The sequence below is a fragment of the Odocoileus virginianus genome, chromosome 7 (genome assembly GCF_023699985.2).
Source record: "Odocoileus virginianus isolate 20LAN1187 ecotype Illinois chromosome 7, Ovbor_1.2, whole genome shotgun sequence".
NCBI classification, from domain to species: domain Eukaryota; kingdom Metazoa; phylum Chordata; class Mammalia; order Artiodactyla; family Cervidae; genus Odocoileus; species Odocoileus virginianus.
In genome coordinates, this window is record NC_069680.1 from 43,689,150 (window position 1) to 43,711,323 (window position 22,174).

Here is a 22,174-nt window from a genome sequence, read left to right on the forward strand (position 1 = left end):
TTAATGGAAGAGCTTAACTAGAGTTAGGAGTTTTGGATTTTAGTCATAAGGAGGCCATCAGTCAGTTGTATGACACTGGACAAGCCTTTTGATCTCTCTGAGCCTTTGTTTCCTCATCTCTACTAAGGCTGGTGTGGGTACTTGGATGGTATTTTCCTGCCATCAGGAATCACTGAGAAGTTGTGTGAGATACAGATCCCAATCCTTTCTCTGAATATGTTGATTCAGTAAATCTGGGGTTAGGCCTGGGGATCTACATTTTTATAAAAGGTGCCTCAACTGCTTTTTACAGTCCGCTAAGCCTAGGGATCTCTACTTACCGTGTTCTCCAATGTCCCTTTAACTATGATGCCATATAATTTACAAACCATGGAATGTGCAGTTACAAATCCACTACTGAAAATGAGGTGCCTACCTATACAAAATGCTTACCTAACCAATGGCGTCAATAAAGGTCTTACAAAGGGGATAATTTTTTCTCTTCTCTGCTGAAAAGTTGTATTTTGGAGCCCTAGAAAATATTGATTTTTCCACCTTCCTGTTTGGTTATTGGTGTCTTGATCTCTAATACACATACCAGCTGTTTTTCTTTCTCAGCTGATGATCTGAAAGACTATACTGAAAATTCTACTAATCAATATGTATATATATATTTTTAAAAGAAACTGAAGGAGATTGCATTCCCAAGGACAGATGAATTGAAAAAGGACCTTTTAAAGAAATATAACGTAGAATACCAAGAATATTTGCAAAGCAAAGTAAGTTCAATTGGTACATTTATTTCATGGATTGTTTTCTGTGCAAATATTTTTTTGAATTTTATTTTCATGAGTTTTTCAAATGTCATCTGCATTTAAGTTAAAATTGAAGAAACAGTGATGGAAAACCCATTAAAAAGTTGATGTTGATGTCCAGGTTATGCACTTGCACCAAAGATGTGGTCATTTTTATTTCCCAACAAGATCTAATAAAGTGAAGCATTAGAAAATAGACTTTCTACAGTAATTTAACCAGAGTGTCCCTTCACTGTTTACCTGAGGCTACCACAACATTGTTAGTTGGCTATACCCCAATACAAAATTAGAAGTTTAAAGTTGGGGAAAAAAAAGAATAAACAGAGCTTTTTGACCAACTCTTGCCAGTGTGATCTTGAGCCAGATGGCTGCTCTTTAGCATGAAAAGAGGCAGTAAGAGAGGTAGGGAGAACAGTATATAGTTTCTGAGGTATCTAATGCGATTCTTAAATATTTTAATGTTATGTTATTATATTCTTAAATATTATAATTACTATAATAACATAAATACAACATCCAGATGGAATAATATCTAGCCATATGAGTGAAATGTAGTCAGATCATCAAAGGATGATGACTTCTGGGTTCCTATTAAATATAAGAGAGTGAAAAGAAAAATTATGTCTGAGATCAAAGGGCATTGAATGAAGAAATTGACCCATCGGTCTATTAGATATTGCAGTTCAGCACTTGAACTCTTAAGGTTTGCAGCTTCTGTCTTGCTTTTTTGTTTGACTGTGTGTTTATGAGCTTTGAAAGTTTCAGTATTACTGATTCTCAGTTCAGTCCAGTCTCGTTACCGCTGAACATGGTCACAGGCCTTGTCTACTTCCTTCGGTGTCGCTGGTTTGAGTGAGCCGTTTGCATTGAGTAACAGAAGGAAGGTTGAAATCAGATGATTCCCTCCAGTGTGGATACTGATAATTTGATTTGAACTGTGAAAGACTGGGACTTCCAGGTGGCCCTGGGAAAGGGTTAAAGTGGTAAAGACCCCGCCTGACCTGAGTCAGGAAGATTCCCCTGGAGGAAGGCATGGCAACCTACTCCAGTGTTCCCGCTTGGAAAATCCCCATGCACAGAGGGGCCTGGCGGGCTGTAGTCCACAGTCACAAAGAATCAGACACGGCTGAAGTGACTTAGCAAGCACACACACGAAAGATTGAAGTCATTTTGGTGGCCCAGACAGGACAACAGGAAGGGGGAGAAAAGTCTGTTAAGTTCCCCTCCCTACTCAGCAGTGTGAACGCTAGTCCCCTCTGGCTCTGGGAAGAGCAGCGTCAGCAGTTGTGGTCTGCTGTTAGTGACACCAGTTACTTCATAGTCCACAATGGGACCCCAAGTATATGCCAGGTAGAAATATTTGGGGGGATAGAATGGCAGCCTTTATGTCTGGGAGACATAGACATAGCAATAAGCCTTTGCTGCAGGCAACAGTCATATCACCTGCAGTCTGTTAGAATGCAGATTCTCTGGCCCCACCCTAGACCTGCTGAATGCCGGTCTGCCCTGTAACAAGACCCAGGGGATTTGTGTACATAAAGTGCTGCTTTTAACTGTATCCCCCACCTCGCTCTTGCCTCCTAGTAGCTCCCAAAGTCTAGTTTTCAACAGAATTATTTGGGAAGCTTCTTAAAGATTAACTCTCTGACCTAATAAAGCCTAGATATTTTTGTTAAGGCTGGGGAGTTGGGAATCATCATTTTTAACAAAGCTCCTATTAGTTTGTTCTGATAGAGACGACGACCCCATTCTGAGAACCACTTTTTAGGGATACCCCCTTCTCCATAAAGTCCGCACTATGACTTCTAGAGTCAGTTGCAAAAAGGTTCAAGGGTGGTACTATCCCTAAGAGCTTTGGATGATGATGGCAGTGTTCTCTCTGGCGCTGTCTGATATGGGAGCTGCTAACCTGTAGTACTTAACACATGGCTAGTAAGACTGAGGGATTGAATTTCAGATTTCATTTCATTTTAATTAAATTTCAATCGTCACATGTAGCTAGTAGCTACTATACTGGACAGTGCAGTCTAGGGTAATATGAACATTCTGTGAAGCAGTCTAATCAGCCAGGCGATGCAGACAGTCCTGACTTTGATTTTCTAGTATTTAAAAGCACAGGAGGATGGAGGGAACTTGATTATCCTGTCTTGTCTCTGGTAAAATATGAGTGGACTCCATACTGCTCCTGAAATCAGATTAAGGGGCTTTTGCCACTATGCTATATATTTCTCTGGTCATCTCAGTAGTGTCCCTGTGGGCATGTGGGAGTATCTAGCTGTGTCTGCTGGAAGATTGAAAGCTTCTGCTTCCACTTTGATGCTTTTGGCTTGGAAACTAACCTTTTCCTGTGGCAACCACATTTTCTAGAACAAATACAAAGCTGAAATTCTCAAAAAACTGGAGCATCAGAGGTTGATCGAGGCGGAAAGGAAGAGGATCGCCCAGATGCGCCAGCAGCAGCTGGAGTCAGAGCAGTTTTCAATTTTTGAAGATCAGCTCAAGAAGCAGGAATTAGCCCGGAGTCAGGAATTAGCCCGGAGTCAGCTGCGAAGCCAGGAAACGCCGGCACTGTCAGAGCAGATCGATGGCAGTGCTTTCTCCTGCTTTTCCACACGCCAGAACAATTCCTTGCTGAATGTACTTGCAGATCAGTCTAATAAAAGTGACGCTACCAGTTGTGCTGGCCACTCACCTCCCGTCAACAGGGCCTTAAAGCCAGCTGCGACTTTAAATGCTGCTCAGAGTAAGTGAGACATGGAATTACCTCTTTTTTGGTTTGTTTTTCATTTTTAAAAATTTATTTGTTTTTAATTGGAGGATAGTTGTTTTACAGTATTGTGTTGGTTCTGCCATATGTCAATGAATCAGCCATCTTATACATATGTCCCCTTTTCTTGAGCCCCCCCTTTCACCTCCCACCCCATCTCACCCCTCTTGGTTGTCACAGAGCACCAGATTTGAGCAGCAAATTTCCACTGGCTATCTAATTTTATATATGGTAATGTATATGTTTCAGTGCTACTGTCTCAATTTGTCCCATCCTCTCCTTCCCCTCACTGTGTCCACAGGTCTGTTCGCTATGGAAGCGTATTTCTGTGACATCTAGGCAGGGTCTACTCATTTTATCATGAGCCGTGGTAGTTCCCATGGTTGATGTGGTGTGAATGACTTGTGTCATCTGCCTTTTGCTACATGTAACCTTAACACTCAGGAAATGTGATTTGCCCCCTGAGAGAGCAGAGACGGCATAATAAACACGATTATATTTGATCACGGTACAGATATTTTAGAAGAGAAAAATTCTGAGCATTTTTTTCATTCATGTATTTTAATCAAGAAAACATAAATTCTAAAAGGTAAACACTTAACACTGGAGAAGAAAGAAGATGCTGGCAAACTTGTTTGTCCAGAACTTTACTCAGTCAGTAAATGTAAATATTTAGCATTTCCCTGGCCCAGGAAGATCCGCACACATCGGTGGTTAACCTCCCAATGGATTAGGTGTCTCTGCCAAGAATTAGTGCTGCTTGGGACTCTGACATCAGTGTTGGCAGGTTTCCAAAACCAAGTGGGAAAATTTCCCAGCAAACACTGTCAGATGGAGTTTGTATTTCTTTTTATTTGGAAACACTTATGATAAGCAGTCGTGCTATAAATTACTCTACTGCCAGTTATTTCTGAAAACACGGTGCTATTACTTAATGATGACCAACTTCCATAAGATATAAGCAACACATGGCAAACACGAAAAAAGAATATCTTAAGGCTTATAGAATATGAGATGTATTGTCTGCAGCCTCTGTGCTTTGTGCCAAGTGGAAACAACACATGCATGTGAGCAGTTGATCTAAGACCCCAAGATGTAAAAGCGCTTGTACCTTCCCACTTACCTATAAATAATTTATATGCAAAGGGTAATTCTACCTTCCTTCTGGTCATTGTTCACTTTCATAAGTTTTAAAATAAAATGCAGGAAGGGGAGCACCAGATAATTTCATTTTTAGAATTTATATTTACCTGTAGTCACTTGAGGGATGTGATGTAAGGTTTGTTTTTTTAGCTTTTTCTCCCTTTTCTGTTTCTTAGATTTAGTGGTTGAAGGACTGAGATGCGTCGTTTTATCAAGAGATCTTTGCCACAGATTTCTGCTGCTGGCAGAATCCAATACAGTGAGGGGGATAGAAACCTGTGGAATACTCTGTGGGAAGCTGGTATGGACTGTGTTTCATGTCTTCTCTGTACAGGATACTGTCAGTAGAACTGGGTTTCTTGTGATAAGTTGAGCAGAACAAAAACATCCTCAGTGTCATTATGAAATAACCTGTATATAGATTAATGTCATAAAACCACTGTCATTAATGGAATTATCCTTCTAGAAAATGGATTGCAAAATCTCAGGGAGGCTATCAAGTTTGTCGTAAAGAACTAATCACACTGTAAATTAAGTCTTTGTTTAGATAAAGGGGAGTTTTCAGGTTTCCAGAACTGTCTAGTTTTCTAAATCAGATTTCCCTTGCAATTGTTAGTTTGGCACGCATTCCTATAATTAACTCAACTTGCTTGTATCTGTGGCAGTGATAATCTTGCACCCTTTTTCAGATATGTGAAGAATAAAGCTAGGGGGGTGTTGTTTTCTTTAAAGCAGTAGTTTCAGCAACCGCAATCACATAGCACTGGTCATATTTAAGTTTGGGAGATTTTATCAGAAATAAGTGATGAAAGACAATGTCAATCTAGAAGGAGATAAAAGAGAGAAGATGCATTTAGTTTTCTACTTCAAGAAAAATATACTCTCTTTGGGGTATCAGTTTATATTTCTGAATCCAGGCACATTTTCATTCCTAAACATTTACTTGAGGACTGTTATTTAATGATATGTTTCATTCAACACACATTCTCCTACTGTATTCCAGTGTTGTGTCCTCACGGTTTCCTCCCGGGCAGAGGAAGCAGAGAAGATAAGCACAGAATAACCTGTCATTTCCTCCCCACAGCTGCCTTCTTTGCCCTGCAGGGGGGCAGTGTGCTGTGGACGCATCTTCCCCAAGACCACATGTTGTACTTAGTTTGATTGATTCACTCATTCTTCATTCACCCCTTCATCAAACAAATATTCACAGGCCCTGCCCTAGGTGTTGGCATTCAGAAGCCTGCAACAGCCACAGTCTTGCCACGTGATACCTATATGATGCTTATAAAGAACCAGACAGATGATTAATTATAAATGGAGCTGCGTGCTCTCAGTGGAAGTGGAGGGTATTGTGGGAAAGTGTATGGGGGAAGGTCAAGAAGGACTTCCCTTGGGACTTCCCAGGTGGTCCAGTGGCTAAGACTCTGCACTCCCAATGCAGGGGGCCTGGGTTCGATCCCTGGAGAAGGACCTAGATCCCACATGCAGCAACCAAGACCCAGTGCAGCCAAATTAAAATAAATAAATGATTTCAAAAAAAATTTTTTTAAAAGAAGGGCTTCCCTTGAAAGGTGATGTTTACATTACATATGTTTAGAATACATAAAATTAGCCATGAAAGGAGGGGCTGGGGTGGAGGGAAGTGTTATAATCAAAGCCAGAGGAACAGTGCCTAGTTTGCAGAAGTGTCCTGAGAGAAGAGACAGGATGGTGCTGTCCAAGGAGGGATAGCTCCTCACTGAACAAACATCTCTTATCTGAGGATCCTATCACTACAACTGTCTTCCTTTCAACTCTTTATCTTTTACCTAAGGGGATAAAAGAGGGAAAGGGGGTCACAGAGGATGAGATGTTTGGATGGCATCACTGACTCAATGGACATGAGTTTGAGCAAATTGTGAGAGATAGTGAAGGATAGGAAGGCCTGGAGTGCCACAGTGCATGGGGTCGCAAAGAGTCGGACGTGATTTAATGACTGAACAACAGCAAAGGGATAAAAGATTTTTTTCTTTCACCTTTATCTAATTGCCTATCCAAAACAGTGTCTTAATTATGGAAAATCTTCGTGAATCCCTCCCTCCAATAGTAAAAGAAAGTCGTAAGTTGATTCAGGTGAAATTAAATAATAAGAAAGACCATCAACCTTCACAAACCATTAGAAATTGTCCTTCAATAAAACCACAAAATTATTTAATGACCATCTCCCCTTCCAGAGAAACCTGCTGCTATTTTATTCTGATTTTTCTATGACAGTTCTAATGCAGCATTTTACTTACTATGTAAGCTTCCAGGGAACAGCCCAGGATACTGATTCCTATTTATGATACATTTTTCTGTTGTGAAAATGGGTTTCAAGTGCCAAACAATTGACTCTCAAAGTTTTGGTAAATGATCTGTTTTCAAGTCTGGGCCTTTGTTTTTGAATTGTGATGTGGGTGGGAGGAGGATATAAGTGGTGGGTACTTTCTAGTCTTATTAAAACATTACACTTCCTCCTCAGGCTTTTTATTTTTTTCTGTCAGGTGTTTATTATTCTCTTTGCTCTTTGTTTTTCAGACACATAATGAATTTACTATTACCCACTTAATAGTGCCAAAGCAGTCTGCGGGCCCAGACTATTGTGACGTGGAGAATGTGGAAGAATTATTCAGTGTTCAGGATCAACATGATCTCCTTACTCTGGGGTGGATCCATGTATGTTCGACCTTTTGGGTTTTAGGTTGTTGTTGGTTTGTGTGTGTGTGTGTGTGTGTGTGTGTGTGTGTGTGTGTAAGGCTTTTTTCCTCCTGGAGGAACTTCAGCTTAAATGAAATAATTTATTATTTTTAATTTTTCCAAGTGTAATAACTGTCATCATATTAAAGCATTTTCTTCAATGTGAGGCAGTGTCTAAATCTGTCAAATCTGGATTTGGAGAGGCCTATTATAAGTATGCTTTTTTTCCTACCATTCCAAGTTAAAAGAGAACTTTTGGAAGTCAGGTTGGCTTGTCTTGATGATTTTATGTAGTCTAATGGAGGCCTAGGCAGATTTTTATCTGTCTAATATGATTAGACAATTATTAATATTCCTTTTTCATTGGCTGTGGGTCTAAAGTAGATTAAGAAAATTTCTGAAAGTGTTTCTTTTAAACAATGTTTGTACTTGTCAAATAGGGACCATACACTCCATTGTATAAATACCTCCCCTACAGGCCACAGATATTTGTGCCGTTGCATATATAGCCATGGAGTGGGACCAAAAATTTGTGCTCCAACATTTACCAAGCTACCATAGAAGTAGGACAGGGCTTATAAATCGAAAGACATGAGTTTAAATATCAGCTCTGCTAAGAATTCGCTGTAGGAATGTTGGCAAGTGATTTAAGCAATCTCAGCATCAGCTTTTCTTCCATAAAATAGGGATATATTAATGGATGTCATATGTCAGTGAATTTCTCAACACATTTTTTTCTAGGGACCCAGAATATTGAAGCGATTGCTATTGGTGATGATACAGTACTTTTGCTATCCATGGTTTCCCTATTTGGTGAACATTTTTCCATCCAGTCTCACACTAGGCCTGGGGTAGGAACAAGTCGTCTCACTGAAGTCTGAGAAGGAGCCACCTTTTATTTTGCTTGCTTTATAGAGAAGTATTTAGTCGTGGAAAGACACATATCCACGTCTACACACACACACCTCAACATACACATACAGACAGACAGTCACCAAGCTTCCGGTGTTCTGTAATTCAGGAGAGCAGAGGAGACTGCAGTCCTGTCATCGCATGGAAATTACTATGTGCCCTTGGTCAGGACTCCTAGCCTCCTGTTTCCAGGTTCCCTCATTGATCCACTGGGGCTACTGACTGCCTTCTCTCACGCCTTCATAAGGACTTGGGATTTAGGACTTCCCTGGTAGTACAGTGGATAAGATTCGCCTGACGATGAAGGGGACCTGGGTTCGATCCCTGGTCTGGGAAGATCCCACATGCTGTCAGCAGCACAGCTGCTGAGTCCAAGCTCCAGATCCCGTGAACCGCGACTGCTGAGCCTGAGCGCCGCAGCTGCTGAATCCCTCAGGCCCGGAGCCCGTGTTCCACTAAAGAGAAGCCGCCACAATGAGAAGCCTGCACACGACAGTGAATGAAAGCCCGCATGCAGCAACCAAGACCCACTGCAGCCAAAAAAAAAAGATTTGGGTTTAAAAGTTAAGATCATTTCTGTTCTTCAGTTGATCTAGGTCTTTGCAGAGCAAGAGTTATTTTTTCCTTGCACAGCATGTATCTCTCTGTAAATAGATATCAATGGATTTTACTTTCATTATGTTAAATAGAGAGGAGTTTTTAAATCTCCCATTTCTTCCAAAGATCATAGTTATATGCAAATATATGAAGTGATTTGTATGGGTCTGTGCCCTTGAGTTAATAATATTAAAATAACTATAATGGCAATAACAACAATCATAACAGCTAATGATTTTGATACCTTTCTGTGTACTGGGCACTGTTCTATGAATTTTACATTGGTTGTCTTATTTAATTTTCATAGTAATCCCATGAAGAAAATTATTATTATCATTATTTTACAACTGATGACATAGGTATGAAGATGTTAAAGAATTTTCGCAGTGTCATACCACTAGTAAGTGAGGAAGCCAGGACCCAGCATGAATACAACCTTGGATTCATGATTTAAGTGGTCACATTCCTTTTTGAATGTGGTTGGAGTTTATTATGAATTTAAAAATCATTATGAATGCATGTATTTTTCATAGTCAAATATAGACTTCTGATTTGCCTCTCATAAACACTTCCGTATATAGCCAAAACCCAGAAGATAGTTCTTCTAATTTATAATCTCCCCTTTCTTCTCATCATGCAAGATGAGCGCCAAACATCTTCAACAACTCCAAGAATTCCTTTCTCTTATTGTAGGGGGCAGAGATCCATGAAAGGACACCAGCATAGTGGGATATATTTAGCAAGAATTTTCCTTCTGTGTCCACAGTTTCATATCTTAAGGATCTTGCAGTTGAGGTTGTGTTCCCTTGCAGGCAGTTTACTTAAAGGAGCCTCAGAATCTTTATACATAAAACTGAGATGTTAATCATAAGTATCTCCCAGATTAGTTGCAATGATTAAATGAGGATATATTTAAAGCCTCTGGCAAATCTCCAGTTTTATCTTTCCCAATAAGCAGAAAGTATATAAACACTCCCAAGAGTCTCTTTTCAAAGTCATAGTTATTCCATAAATGTATGAAGGGAAGGATTATATCAGTAAGACATTTTTCAAAATCCTTATTTGATTAATGGTGGTAAAGAAGAGCAAATAGCTAGAGTTTTTTCTTGGAATGGGCTCTGGTTTTGGCTAAGACTTATCTGTTGCTTGTTCAATAAGATTGTCTTCTTTTCTTTTTGTAGACACATCCAACCCAAACTGCATTCCTATCCAGTGTTGATCTCCACACTCACTGTTCCTATCAGCTCATGTTGCCCGAGGCCATCGCCATCGTCTGTTCACCAAAGCATAAAGAGTAAGTGTAACTTGAGAGGGTTTAAGTCAGGTTTCATCTGGGGCTGCTGGGTGTGTCCACACACCAGCTTGAAGCCCTCGGATAATCAGGTACACCATGCCCTTAGGGAAAAGAGATTGGTTCCTGCTGGGTTCCAAATATGTGTAGCTCTGCAGTCTTTCGCTTTTTAAGATCCTTTCCATGGTAGAATTACCATGGAATTCTTTCTTTAGTTAATGTGACCTTGAAATGGATAAACCAGATGTTGTTTCAGTTTGCCGTTTGGGATCTTAGTTCTGTTGTATGATTTCTTTTGTGAGAAGATGTCCAGCTCAGGGAATTCCCTGGTGGTCCAGTGGTTAGGACTCCATACTTCCATTCATGGGAGCCTGAGTTCGATCCCTGGTCAGGGAACTAAGATCCTCTTGCCACACAGAGTGGTCAATAAAAAAAGAAAGAAAGAAAATTTCCAGATTTAGCTTAATTATCTCCAAAATCTTCTTAAGTCTTGGGAACAATGATTATTGCAGCACAGTTATGAGCAGAGGAGTCAGCCATTGGAATCCCAGCTTGATTAGCGACCACTGTGAGCCTCAGTCTTGTCAGATCCCTGATACCTGCCCATCACAGATTAATGTGAAGGTGAACCTAGATGATAGTTTATGTAAAGGGCTTAGCATGGTGCCTGGAACTATAGCCAGCACTCAATACATATTTGCTGTGGCTGTATAAATATTAGTTATACTTTAGAAATACTGCAGATTCAGTTCCAGACCACCACAATAAAGCAACTAATGCAAGTGACATGAATGTTTTGGTTTCCCAGTGCACATAAAACTTTGGTTCACACTGTAGTCTATTAAATGTGCATTATGTCTAAAAAACTGTACATACCTTAAATTGTAAATAACCCTATTGCTCAGAAATGCTATCATCTGAGTCTTCACCAAGTCAGAGAAAGATCACTGATCATGCTTTTCCGTAACAAATACAATCATGAAAAAAATTTGAAGTATTGTGAGAATTACCAAAATGTGACAGAGAGATTTGAAGTGCGCAAATGCTGTTGGGAAAATGGCTCCAGTAGACTTGCTTAAGGAAAAGTTACAAATCCTTCACTTTGTAAAAAATGCAATATCATTAAAGGGCTGTAAGTGAAGTGCAATAAAATGAGTATGCTGGTCATTTTATAAATTTTATAGTAGAAATATCTGTCACTTGTAATTTCTTCCCATGGGGTCGTGGCTTTTCCTCTAAGGTCTCCCACTGCCCCGTTACCATCCTTTCGGCGCTTGGCATTAGCATTGGTCTCTCCGGTCTTCCTCTAGGCTGCCAGAACAATATTGATCTGAAAAAAAAAACTGTAAAGTTTATAGTTTGTTGTTTCTTTCTCCATTCCATTTGAGGAATATGTATGCATGTGCTATTCAAATAAAACATCTGCAAAGCCCTTAATTTCTGTACCTTTTTTCCCTAAAATTTAGCACCGGCATCTTCAGGCTCACTGACGCTGGCATGCTTGAGGTTTCTGCTTGTAAAAAGAAGGGCTTTCATCCACACACCAAGGACCCCAGGCTGTTCAGTGTGAGTAGATAGACAATGTTGATTATTTTCTATACACAGTATTTATTTTTCACCCCTTCCTTTTTTAAAAAATTGAAATATAGCTGATGTAATATGTTAGTTTCAGTTGTACAATATAGTAACATTTTCATACCTTATGAAATGATCACCAGGGTAAGTCTAGTACCATCTGTCCCCATACTAAGTTATTACAATATTATTGGCCATATTCCTTATGCTGTATATTACACCCCTGTGGCTTAAAAAGATATGATGTTGTATATGTACACACACACACACACACACACACACACACAAACACATGCACACAGTGAAATATTATTGTCATAAAAAAATAAAATCTTGTCATTTGCAACAACATGGATGAATCTATAGGGTATTATACTAAGTGAAATAAGTCATACAGAGAAAGACAAATACCATATGATTTCACTTATATGTGGAATCTGAAAAACAGAAATAAAACAGAGTAATAGATACAGAGAACAAATGGGTGGTTGACAGAGGGTAGGGGGTTTGCAGGGTGAAATAGATGAAGATTAAAAGGTATAAATCTCGTTATAAAACAAATAAGCCTCTGTTTTTTAAGAGGGAAATAGTAGCAATATGATATAGGATAAAACCCTTTATTGCTTAGTTTAGAATTTTCTGATCTCAAAAACTTAATCAAAATCTTTGTATTTCCTTCTGATGTCTTGTCATTATTATTTTATTTACAAAAAAGAGTATTTCTGTAGCAGAGTTGATTACATAAAAAGTTTCCTTTCCATCACTGTATATATGTGTGTCTATATATATTTAAACAATTATAGTTTTCTTTGGAGTCCCCAAAAGCAAGAAATTATTAAAGAAAATGAGATTAAATGTGTCTTGAATTATTTCTGCTTGATACAACCATATTAGTTTTTCATAACAGTTCAATGAAAACTGTAATCCTGTTTTTTGATAAGCTTCGTGTAACTCCAGAGTAACATTATCTGAATACATCTTTTTCTGTTTGCTTGGCTGTTCCCTGTCTGAGACATCAGAGAAACATGATTTTGAAGTTAGGATTTATTTAACATGAAAACTACTTGGCACCTTCTGTAAATATTTCCTCGCTGTTGAAAATGAGTATATATGCTTATGTTTGTTCTGAGTGGAAATATTTTTCAAAATTAGGAACAATTTTAAATCAGGAAATTTATGCTCCTCCTCTAGAGAGAATCGTGTTAAACATTATGAACTAAAGCCAGTCTTTCTTTCCTAGGTATGCAGACATGTGTTGGTGAAAGACATAAAGATAATTGTGCTGGATCTGAGGTGATAACGTTCAGAATATTAGCACCCTCCATGCCAGACACTTACCCATGGACCCGTGGTTGCCAGATTTTCTTAAGATGTTTCCAGAAATGACTGATATTTTATATTTATACATTTTAGATCAGAGAGTTTGATATTTATTACTTTTGCACATTTTGACGCTTTATTTTTGGGTTGCTTTGTCTTAAAAGAGGTTACAGTGGAGTTGTCAGTACCTATTAATGTGCCTGAATACTATGACCACATAATAAATTGTGCTGCAAACAACATGTCTGGTTTTAAACTTATTTTTTGGATGTATAGTTAATGTGTAGTATTATATAAGTTTCAGGTGTACGACATAGTGATTCATAGTTTTTAAAAGTTATACTGTCTGGTAGTTTGAGAGATCTCTGCATAAGTTTTCAGAGCTTCAGATGTTTTGCTATTTTTTTTCCCCCTGTAAAATGCAGTTCCACACAAGAAATTCTGAGTACCAGGTGATCTCTAAGACAAGCCGTCTGTTTCTGCAACTTCTCCCTGTGGGTGGTCAAGACGAGTGTGAGAAGAAATACAACTGCAGACAGTTGAGTCCATCCTGTGATTTTCAGGGCCAGGGAATCCTGGCTCAGAGTCTGCAGTCAATCTTAGTGTAGGAGACCAGAGTCTGAGCTACTATCCAGGGGTCAGGTGTCAGAGGGCCTGAGATAACCTGTGATTCATGAACTTGATTTAGAGGACTAAGAGCAGAGACACTTGAGAGAGGAATAAAAAAAGGCTCAGATGGAAGCATAAAACCTATTTCTGTGAAAGTCAGTGGGGTGACGGGGAGAAGAAATGAGGCATAGGAAATCCTGATAATTATCAACCAAAAGGAAGAAATAAAATCATTTGGAAAAAACATTTGTAATTAAAAGTGTCTATATAAACCAAGGCACAGGGAATAGGAAGAAAAATATGTTTAAACTGAATAGAGTATCATGAATACAATAGGCTTAGAATGGGATTTGTGACTGGTACCTGGATAATAAAAGTGTTTCCCTGGATTGAAAGATAATGGATTAATAGAAGGAAAGAGAGACTGATGGAGTGTGTTGACAAGTTGAATTGGTAGGAAAACCCTAAGAGTGGAAACATTATGAAGAAAATTTAGCCCAAAAGAAAGGGAGAAGAAAGGAAGTCAAGCTAACCTGATCTAATCTCTCTTTTCAAAATCTTGCCTGTCAACCACAGCTTTCCCAAATTTTACCTTCCTCCTGGCATTGTATCCTAAATGCTCTTGTCTGCATGTACAAGCATCCACTTTTTAGTGCAAGGATTTCTGTAATCCTTGGAGGAATCCTCCCTACACTCTGTGCTTAGATGAAATAACATCCCTCCTCCTTTCGTCTGCTCCCTAATACAGGTATCATGGCAGCCAGCTTCTACTCCAGTTCTCATTCACTCTGGGCAGCTCAGGGGGTTGTTTCTGCCTATGACAACTTGTAGGCTTGGAAAGTTCAGTTTCCAGACCCCAGAAGCAGATCTTTGCCTGCTCAAGGCACCGAGACTTGAGTCTATAGTCTCCGTCAGCTAAGGGCAAATTACCTCTGTGAACCTGCTCCACGAACAACCCACTTTCCCCTGCGTGATGCTGTCCTCAGTGTCCTAGAATTTAAGGACAGTGTGATCCTGACGTACTTGATCACAGGAAAAGATTATATAACTTATTCAAGTAAAAATAACTCTTAGGACTAAGCAGAATTGAGAAATGAATGATATCCTCAGAGTAGAAACCAAAGACAGAGTAATAGATCACGAGGCTGTGAGATGAGAAACATCTGATGAAAAAGCGATCGCCATGAAATGGTGCCTAGAGGTAGAAAGGACTCAACTGAAAGCCCAGAACTTTTAGCTTCTTAGCTTTCTGGAGAGAATAAAAAGAGCTACTATGGCCATGCGGAGCCAATTATATCCCTTCTGAATAGCAAATTAGACAACTCATTTTTCATTAAAAAGATTATGTCTCCTAAACGAGTGGGGCATTCTTGGCATTTTTATTCCCTTGCAAGGAAACGTGAAATGTCAGGCTTGAAACGAATTTTGAAAAGTTGCCCTTCAAGGGTGTGTGGTTTTCTTTATTGCTGGATGCAAACCCAACTAGCCAGATTTGCCGGGAGAACCTTGTCCCAGAGCTGAAAGCAGCAACCCTGTGACTTGCCCTGCCTGGAAGAGTCTCTGTCTGAAAGAGGAGTCATCAGACATGTGGCCACACCCCTGAGGGCTGGGCTGACTGAAGCAGAACCCACGTGAGTCACCCTGGAGGTTCTCCTGAGTGTGAGTGTGAGTCTGTGTGGGTGGGTGCGACCGTAGATGTTCCCTGAAAGTGCTTCCTCTGGCAGAGCTCCTTCCCAGCAGGCGGTGCAACTCACTATTTTGAAAATTAATCCATTCCAGAACCGCATTTGCCACCTCCTAGCATCACCGACTCGATGGACACGAGTTTGAGCAAATTCCGGGAATTTGTGATGGACAGGGAGGCCTGGCGTGCTGCGATTCATGGGGTCGCAAAGAGTCGGACACAACTGAGCAACTAACTGAACTGAACCTTCAAAGGAGAAGATAGTTCATTTCTATCACAGGCAAAGATAGTTCATTTCTTTTCAGATTGGTGCTTCTGTAGAAAAAAGAACCAATTACACCTTTTATTGGAGTATAGTTGATTTACAACATTGTGTTGGTTTCTGTTGTAAAGTGTATCAGTTGTACTATTAACACATAAACATGTATCCACTGGTTTTTAGCGTCTTTTCCCATATAGATCATTTCAGAATGAATATTGAGAATTTTCTTCAGTGTTTAGTGCTACTGTTTGTATTCAGCGCCTGGCACCTGGTGTGTACTTGTTGTGTCTTGTTGTGGCTTAGTTGTGTCCCCCTAGAAATTGTATGTTGAAGTCATAAACCCCCAATACTTTAGAATGTGACTGTATTTGGAGATAGAACCTTCAGAGAGGTTAAGTTAAAATTTGGCCACTAGAGGGGACCCTAATCCAATGTGACTATTTGGAAGTTAAGTATTGTCTATAGTCAACACATGTTCTGTAGTCAGCGTGTATGTGTGTGTGTATGTGTCCACGCACACACACTTGGTCGTTCAGTGGGGTCCACCTCTCTGAGACTGCATGGACCATAGCCTGCCAGGCTTCTCTGTCCATGGAATTTCCCAGGCAAGTATACTGGAGTGGGTAGACTTTTCCTGCTCCAGGGGATCTTCCTGACCCAGGGATCAAACCTGGGTCCCCTCCTTTGTAGGCAGATTCTTTACCCTCTCAACCACCAGCTGCTGCTGCTGCTAAGTCACTTCAGTCATATCCGACTCTGTGAGACCCCATAGATGGCAGCCCACCGGGTTCCCCTGTCCCTGGGATTCTCCAGGCAAGAACACTGGAGTGGGTTGCCATTTCCTTCTCCAATGCATGAAAGTGAAAAGTGAAAGTGAAGCTGCTCAGTCGTGTCCGACTCCCAGCAACCCCATGGACTTCAGCCCACCAGGCTCCTCCATCCTTGGGATTTTCCAGGCAAGAGTACTGGAGTGGGGTGCCATTGCCTTCTCTGCTACTGAAGTTATTTCTGGTTTCTTTTTAGTAGAATTTTGTTGTGGGGAAAATGGCATTATATTTGCTATAAAATGTCAGTTATGGCCACACCCTAGAATTGGCTCAGTATTCTTCTCCCCAATTTATCCCTTGCCGCAGCCACTTGGTCATGCTGGCAACTGCCTTGTTACAATGCTTGGATTTAAACTGAAGTTTCAATGGAAAAAAAAAATTAAAAAAAAATAAACTGAAGTTTCTGTTGCAAAAGCAACTACAGTTGTCCGGAATGTGGAAAGCAGATGTTTCTCTTCCAGCATGTCTTGCAGAATTTCCTAGCAAGCAAATTTCTTCTGTGAAAAGGATGCTTGAGAAAGGTCATGTCTTTGGCAAAGATAAAAGAAGAAAGGTAAACTTTTAACTGCTTATTCTTGGAAGGCTTTAGCTTGTGACTTATTGTGAAGACAACCATGTGATTGTTGGTTAAGATATGATAAAAGACAACCAAAGAACTCTTCTGTTTTTTGTTTTTTTAAGAAACTTGTTTCCTTTTTTAGTGTCTTGGCTCTTCACCAGGCAAGAGTGTATTTTTCTTGGGGGCAGTTGACAAAAACAGTAGTTTAGTTGGGTTTGGGAAATGCAGGGGATGAGAGAGAGAAAAACCAGGAAAATAGAGAAGGACCCTGGGGGGGAGAGGGTAGAATTAGAATACTGGAGACTGACTTTTCTTGATTTGTTTGAAGGGAATGTCTTGGGCATTATCTAGACCAAAAGATATTCTAAAACCAAATGAAGAGAATTAGTTTAGTTTTGTCTTGTCTCACTTCTATCAAGGAGGATTAACTATTCATTTGCATCAAGTTACCAAGAGTTGATATGAAAAACTAGTTTACTCAAATTAGTCATTGAATGGGTGTGTTCCAGATGTATCAGTGTAATGGGTAGTGAATCTGTATTCTTGAATCTGAAGAGAATATTTAAAATTTCTCTCCAGTTTTTCAAGAAAAAAGGCATTTATAAGTTGTGCAAAAGATAAGCTTTATTATGTTTCCTCCTAATAGAAAGAAAGCTAATGTGCAAGGAAAACAAACAACTGGAAGACATTTACTCTGTTCTTGACTTTAGGCAAGGGTTCTTTACCTATAGAAATGAGGTGTCTGAATTAACTGATTTTGCAGGTTTCTTTCAGCAATAAAACTTTATACTTGTCAATGTTGTTTTTTCCCCCCAGGGCAATATATTATATTTTCTTTTTTATTAAAAAGGTGAAATCCACATAACACAAAATCAACCATTTTAAAGTGAACAAGTCTGTCACAGTACATTCACAGAGTTGTACAACCATCATCTCTGTCTAGTTCCAAAACATTTCCATCTCTGCAAAGTGAAACTCCTCACCCATTAAGCCATTTATCCCCATGTCCCATCCCCCAACCTCTGGCAATCACCAATCTGCATTCTGATTCTGCAGATTTATATATTGTAGAGATTTCACATAATTGAAATCATACAATATGTGAACTTCGGTGTCTGGCTTCTTTCCCTTAGTGTAACATTTTAAAGGTCCATTCATGTTGTAACGTATCAATGCATTCCCTCTCATTCCTTTTCATTCATCCATCTGTGGACGCGTGGGTTGTTTCTACCTTTTGGCTGTTGTATCAGGGTATCAAGGGCTACTACAAACCTGTGTGTGTTTGTACTTGTTTCAGTGTATGTTTTCAATTGTTTTGGGTGCATATTTAGTGGTAGAATTGCAGGGTCATGTAATTCTATGCTTACCTTTTCCATAGCAGCTAAAATATTTTATATTCCCACCAACAGTGTTCAAGGATTCCAATTTCCTCACCTTGCCAACACCTAATTTTTTATTATTATAGCCATCCTGTAGGTGTGATATGGTATCTCACTGTAGTTTTGACAGAGCAATAACACTATTAATTCTAAGTCAACTTAATAATAAAAGCAGAAGTGGTGAAGGCATCTGAATTGTCTAGAATCCACTCTTATCACACTCTTATTGTTGTGGGTGACCAGTCCCGGGCCCTTACCAAGTTCACTAGAACTAAGTTCAGAAACAGATTTTTATTTTATCAAGGACGGTCACCTCTGGACTGCATAGGATTAGAAATGCAGAAGGGCAACCAACCAACCAGAGTCACAGTGACAGCGCTCTAAAATGCTACTTTTGCTTTCATCCAGTGCATTGGTTTATACATTCACAGGCTTCCCTGGTGGCTTAGTGGTAAAGAGTCTGCCTGAAATGCAGGAAACGTGGGTTCAATCCCTGGGTCAGGAAGATCCCCTGGAGAAAGAAATGGCAACCCACTCCAGTGTTCCAGCCTGGAGAATTCCACGGACAGAGGAGCCTGGTGGGCTAGAGCCCGGGGGGTCATAAAGAGTCAGACACAACTGAGTGACTAACACTTTCACTTTCACATCCATTCACAAAGGAGACGATTATATCAGAGCATCCATCTGAAATCATAACTTCTTCTGCTTTTAAGAATGAGGGCTGGTTGTAAATTTGGAGGATAAGATTCACCTGCTTAATGTATTTTGGTCCGAGTAGGTGAAGCCACTTCATACAGGAAGGTTGAAGTAAGTGATTTTAGGCCATTTCTTATGGTGTTTTGTTGTAGCAGATGCAAAATTGAAAGCAGTGGTCGAGGGGGAGGGGTGGAGAGAAGGGATTCAATGAAAGGACCAAGGAATAAGGTTCAAAACTGCATGTGGAGGGAAAGAAATAGAAGAATATAAAATATGAAAAGAACCTCTTTTGGTGTGACTGCAGTGCTTTTTTACAACGTGACTCAGTGACTCAGTGGACATGGGTTTGAGCAAACTCTGGAAGATAGTGAAGGACGAGGAAGCCTGGCGTGCTGCGTCCACAGGCTCACAAAGAGTCAGATAGGACTGAGTGACTAAACAACAATGCTTTTTCTCCAATGATGGAAAACCTGCCTAAGGACTCCTGAGTGTTAGGCCACTGAAAACTGTCTTTAACTACCCTACAGAGGAGCCTTTTTCAACATCTGTTTTCCTTGAAGACAACATGTTACAAGAACAAGCAGGTAAGTGGTAATCATTTCTATTCCCTCTGTATCATGAAGTTACCATAAGAACAGCCTGGAATAGCTAAAGTCATCAGGAACAAATTAGAGTGAGGTGATGGTATTAGTGTGTTCATTTCCCAGATTCATTTCTGAAATTGAAATGAATTGAATTAACCTGTAAGAGGAAATGCTCAGGAATGGGAAATAAATCACAGATACCAAAGCTCTCACTTCAACCTTGCCTTAACTGCTTGTAATCAGTGTCTAATTTCAAGACAGACATTTCATAGAGAAAATGTTATGAATTTTACTTTGGAAAATTGTACTCCCTCGTAGCTCAGATGGTAAAGAATCTGCCTGCTGTTCAGTCCCTGGGTTGGGAAGATGTCCTCGAGGAGGGCATGGCAACCCACTCCAGTATTCTTGCCTGGAGAATTCTCATGGACAGAGGAGCCTGGTGGGCTACAGTCCATGGGATCACAAAGAGCCGGACATGACTGAGTGACTGAGCATACAGGCACATTCTTCCAAGGAGCAAGTGGCTTTTAATTTCATGGCAGGGATTAATTGTTAAAAGACACAGCACTAGATTTTGGGATCCACTAAGATATTATCTGTGCTCTAGGTCCTTTTATTATAACCATCAGGTAGATGTATAAAAAAAAGAACAAAATAAAAGCAAAGTTAAATTTTTCTTGAATTGCTTATTGTAAAATTTTTATTGCAGAGTCTCATCTGTAGAAAAGAATCCACCTGCCAATGCAGGAGATGCAGGTTGGATTCCTGTGTCTGGAAGATCGCTGGAGAAGGAAATGGCAACCCACTCCAGTATTCTTGCCTGAAGAATCCCCATGGACAGAAGGGCCTGGCAAGCTACAGTCCATGGCATGGCAAAGAGTCAGACACGACTGAGCGACTAAGCACACAGCATGTACTTCTAAAGCCTGTATGTAGGTTCAGTTCTTTGCCTTCTCTTCTCTACATATGCAGCATCCTCTCCCATCTCTTGCCTGTGCCTGGAACATTCTCTGTACACTCGACTTCCTCTTGTCCAACCTCAACCCTCTCATCCCCCCTCCTTTTATTCTAGTTAACTTTTGCTGTTTAAGCCTCTGTTGAAGCCCTACCTCCTGAAGTTATAAGAGCTTCAGGAAGCCTTCCTGAAGTCATAAGAGCCAATACCCCATGTGTTTCCACCTTTGTGATCCTCACGATGCACCTTCGCTACTTGCTTCATGTCCATTTCCTCCATAGATTGTAAGTTCCATCCAGGCAGAAACTTGCTCTTTGTATCTCTAGCATGTGCCCTTCGAACACTACCTGAATAGACTTGGCTCTCCTAGGAATGAAACAACCATCTGGTTTTCATATTCTGATGCAGAAGAACCATCTCCCGAGCTTTCCCATCCCCTTTTCTCTCTCTCCTTTTTTGTCCTATCTTTTTGAATAAGCTTAGTTGCAGATAGAGAATGTTAGCCCAGACAGCCCCCTCCATTGCAGTAATCACAACTTCTCTTCCAGAATGTTCTTTGTTTGAAATCCTGCTAAAAAACACTCAAGCTCAGCCTGACTACACAAATGATGCTTCAGAAATAACAGAATTATTTGTTTTTCAAAAATAATGTTTTCTCTTGCTCATATGCTGACAGCAAAGCTTGCATGATGTGAGTAAATGTTACTAAAAATCCAGGTCCTCCCCAAGGGCTATATAAGCCTGTTGTGGGAAAATCTGTGGTCATGGAAGGAGGGTTAGAGTTTGGGGAGAGAAGAGAACTCAGGAGGCAGCCGAGCCTGTCTGTTGCTCGGTTTCCCTCCTCTGGAGATTCATGTGAGGCTCAACAAGGGACTCTCACCTGTCCAGCCCTTCACGTCATTAGCATCTGCGGAATCAAAGGGAGGAATTACTGATCTACGACTGGAAGAAGGGGCGTAGGCACTGCCTCGGGGTGCTCATATAGAAAGAACATTTCACTAATGCACATTCAGCGAGTGGTTCTGGTTTTCCTGATTTTTACCTCTGGCCACGCCAGTTTCTAGATACTTTGTTCTAGACCCCCCTGCCTTTAGCAGAGAGCTTGCGCCCTCTGGTGGTGAATATGAAGTACAACAGTACAGTCAACTTGGTTCACTTTACCTGAACCCCGCAAGGACTATGAAATGGTTGGTGATTTTTGCCTCAATTATGACTGTGATCTGTTTCCAAATATCTGTATATTAATCGTTAAGTTCCAATTTGGTGGGTATGAAGTGCCTTTCCTGGTAAGCATAAATTTACAACTGGAATATTTCAATCCTAGCATTTTACAGCCGTTCTCAAGTTTTGATGTGCGAAAGAATCACCAGGGAAATCTGATTAAAGCTCAAGTTCCCAACCACAGCTCCAGACGTCCTTGTTCTGCAGGCTTTGGGTTTCCCAGAAATCAGCCCATTTAAAATGAGCCCTTGGCGGCTTCCCTGGCGGCTCAGCGGTAAAGAATC

The 22,174-nt window shown here is 40.2% G+C and overlaps 1 protein-coding gene across 8 annotated transcripts in view; it reads left to right on the forward strand.

Annotated features, from left to right (window-relative positions):
• STAMBPL1 (STAM binding protein like 1) overlaps positions 1–13,354 on the forward strand; it is a 51,535-nt gene extending 38,181 nt beyond the window's left edge. For all 8 annotated transcript variants that reach the window (XM_070470607.1, XM_070470602.1, XM_070470605.1 and 5 more), the window contains 7 exons: positions 663–758; positions 3,162–3,537; positions 4,881–5,005; positions 7,261–7,398; positions 10,110–10,222; positions 11,686–11,785; positions 13,035–13,354. In XM_070470607.1, the coding sequence (XP_070326708.1) occupies positions 663–758; positions 3,162–3,537; positions 4,881–5,005; positions 7,261–7,398; positions 10,110–10,222; positions 11,686–11,785; positions 13,035–13,091 (1,005 nt within the window). In that variant the 3' untranslated portion in view covers positions 13,092–13,354. The remainder of the gene's footprint in view (positions 1–662; positions 759–3,161; positions 3,538–4,880; positions 5,006–7,260; positions 7,399–10,109; positions 10,223–11,685; positions 11,786–13,034) is intronic.
• The last annotated feature ends 8,820 nt before the right edge of the window (positions 13,355–22,174 follow it).